The following is a 2,500-nucleotide window of genomic DNA, read 5'->3' on the forward strand; positions in this document are numbered from 1 at the left end:
GAACGTGATGTTAATGACCTCAAAATAACGTCCAGGTTCCCACAGGAGCAGAAACTCTGAAGAGAAACTGTTCTACTGAGATCATGACGTTACGACGCTTCGTTAATTATTAAATAAATGATGAATCCTGAGCCGGTGACATGAGTAACGTCAGTGATGTCAGGAATCTGATCCACATTAACATTCAAACTTCAGAAAGAAACGTTTATAAAATATCTACATGCTTATTTTCTGAAAGGAGTGAAGTAAAGTGATCAAAAATCTAAACTATATTATTATTATTATTATTATTATTATTATTATTATTATTATTATTATTATTATTAAAGACAAGTGATGATGATCAGAGGAAATAAAAAAAGTTTAATTAAGAAAGAAAGAATTAAGCATTAAAATAAAAATTATTTATATTCTGGTTTATAGCATTTAGAGTATATTCTAATAAATAATAATAATAATAATAATAATAATAATAATAATAATAATAATAATAATAATAGATTAAACAAAGTCCACACATTTAAATCATAAACATAAAAGCTGAGGAACTTCTAAGTGCTCATCCACGACCTTCTGTTTCACTGTGATGGAACTCAGAGGTGACATAAAGATTATAGACGTGTTTTTATTCAGATTATTAATAACATTTACATTTACATTTACATTTACAGCATTTGGCAGACGCCCTTATCCAGAGCGACGTACATAAGTGCTTAAATCTCTAACATTGAATACATTAATGCTGTATATGCTTAATGCTTAATAACAAATTAAGTCAAGGGTGCCAATATTTCTGGACCTGACATTATAAGCTGGAACATGGTAAAACGCTTGTAATCACTCACTCTGTGTGTGTGTGTGTGTGTGTGTGTGTAGTTCTATGTGTTGCTGAACCACAACCATGAAAAGGCAATCCACGGTTCTCACAGAAGAGGAGTGTGTCCATGCTGCTGCTCAGAAACAGGTAACACACACACACACACACACACACACACACACACACACAGATACACACACACTCACAAATGCAATCAATAATGCAGAAATGAATAAATAATGAATACAAATGTTTTTCTGTCTCTGTGTGTGTGTGTGTGTGTGTGTGTGTTAGGTGAGAGTGTTGTCTCAGAAGACACTACGACTCAGGACACACTTCTGGATTTGGTAGACGGTGACACACCGAAGTTGTGCATGAAGCCCAGCATTAATCTGATCTCTCTGGACGACTCACACACACCATCACTGATCTAAACATCTGCTGTCTGTGTGCGTGTGTGTGTGTGTGTGTGTGTGTGTGTGTGTGTATCAATGTGAGGGAACACAACGATAATGAATTCTACAATATCAATAATGACAAACACACATCAGTGTTCAGAACTCAGACTCTAACTACTGACTACTGAAACTGAAGTTAGGTGAGAGTCACATACATGGGGGCGGAGTTTGTTTATATGGAGGCGTGTCTCCAACATGCGACACTGTTTTGGCTGTAAATACGATATTACATACACAAATACGAGACTAAATTAAATCGTAATATCTTCACTTTAAAGTTCATGAAAAATTTTTAATCACAGAGACGACTTCAGAGGAGAGTTTTGTCTATGACGTTGTGTTCAGTTAAAGTGGTGATTAACATCATCATTCATCAACAATATATCAACAAATTCTATCAGTTTGATATCAATACTCACGGTCTTCTTACTTATACATCATCATCATCATCATCATCATCATCATCATCATCATCATCATGTCGAATGAAATGTGGGCGGATTTAAAATACAAATGCATAGCAGCTTTAATTAAGCAGGAAGAGTTTAGATGTGGTACAGTGTTAATGATAATGATAATGTTAATGTTAATGTCAATGTTAATGTTTATGTTAATGTTAATGTCAATGTTAATGTTAATGTCAATGTTAATGTCAATGTTAATGTTAATGTTAATGTCAGTGTTAATGTCAATGTTAATGTTAATGTTAATCTTGCATTTATTTACTTCAGGTGTTTGTAAAAAAATAAATATAAAAAATTAATAAATATAAAATCCAAGCAGTAAAATATTGGCTTCCACAATCACAAACAGGAGTCTCAGTACATGTGAAGTTTTTATACAGTTTAAACTTAACATATAAGTTCTTTTTTTTCTGTTTCTTTATGTTACGATGTGATTATTATGAACAAATAAAAATATAGATAATGTTCTCTCTCTTTTCAGCAGAGTTTCCTTTTCACTACACTAATATTACTGTGTTCTCTTATAGAATTATTGGATATATATATACAGAGAGAGAGTGAGAAGGAGAGAGAGAGAGAGAGAGAGAGAGAGAGAGAGAGAGAGACAGAGAGAGAGGCAGAGAGAGAGAGAGAGAGAGAGAGAGAGAGAGAGAGAGAGAGAGAGAGAGGTAAAAGAAAAAACACTTTGTAGCATTGGAGTAAGATTAAAATGTTCAGTTAATTGATGATAATAATAATAACAATAACAACAACAATAATAA

At 32.9% G+C, this 2,500-nt stretch overlaps 1 protein-coding gene across 1 annotated transcript in view; it reads left to right on the forward strand.

Moving 5' to 3' along the window:
• Positions 1–2,500, forward strand: part of egf (epidermal growth factor) — a 17,801-nt gene that overhangs the window by 14,645 nt on the left and 656 nt on the right. The window contains exon 21 of the mRNA XM_060884705.1: positions 877–964. Within this exon, the coding sequence (XP_060740688.1) occupies positions 877–964 (88 nt within the window). The remainder of the gene's footprint in view (positions 1–876; positions 965–2,500) is intronic.

Source organism: Tachysurus vachellii, chromosome 13 (genome assembly GCF_030014155.1).
Source record: "Tachysurus vachellii isolate PV-2020 chromosome 13, HZAU_Pvac_v1, whole genome shotgun sequence".
Taxonomy (NCBI): Eukaryota; Metazoa; Chordata; class Actinopteri; order Siluriformes; family Bagridae; genus Tachysurus; species Tachysurus vachellii.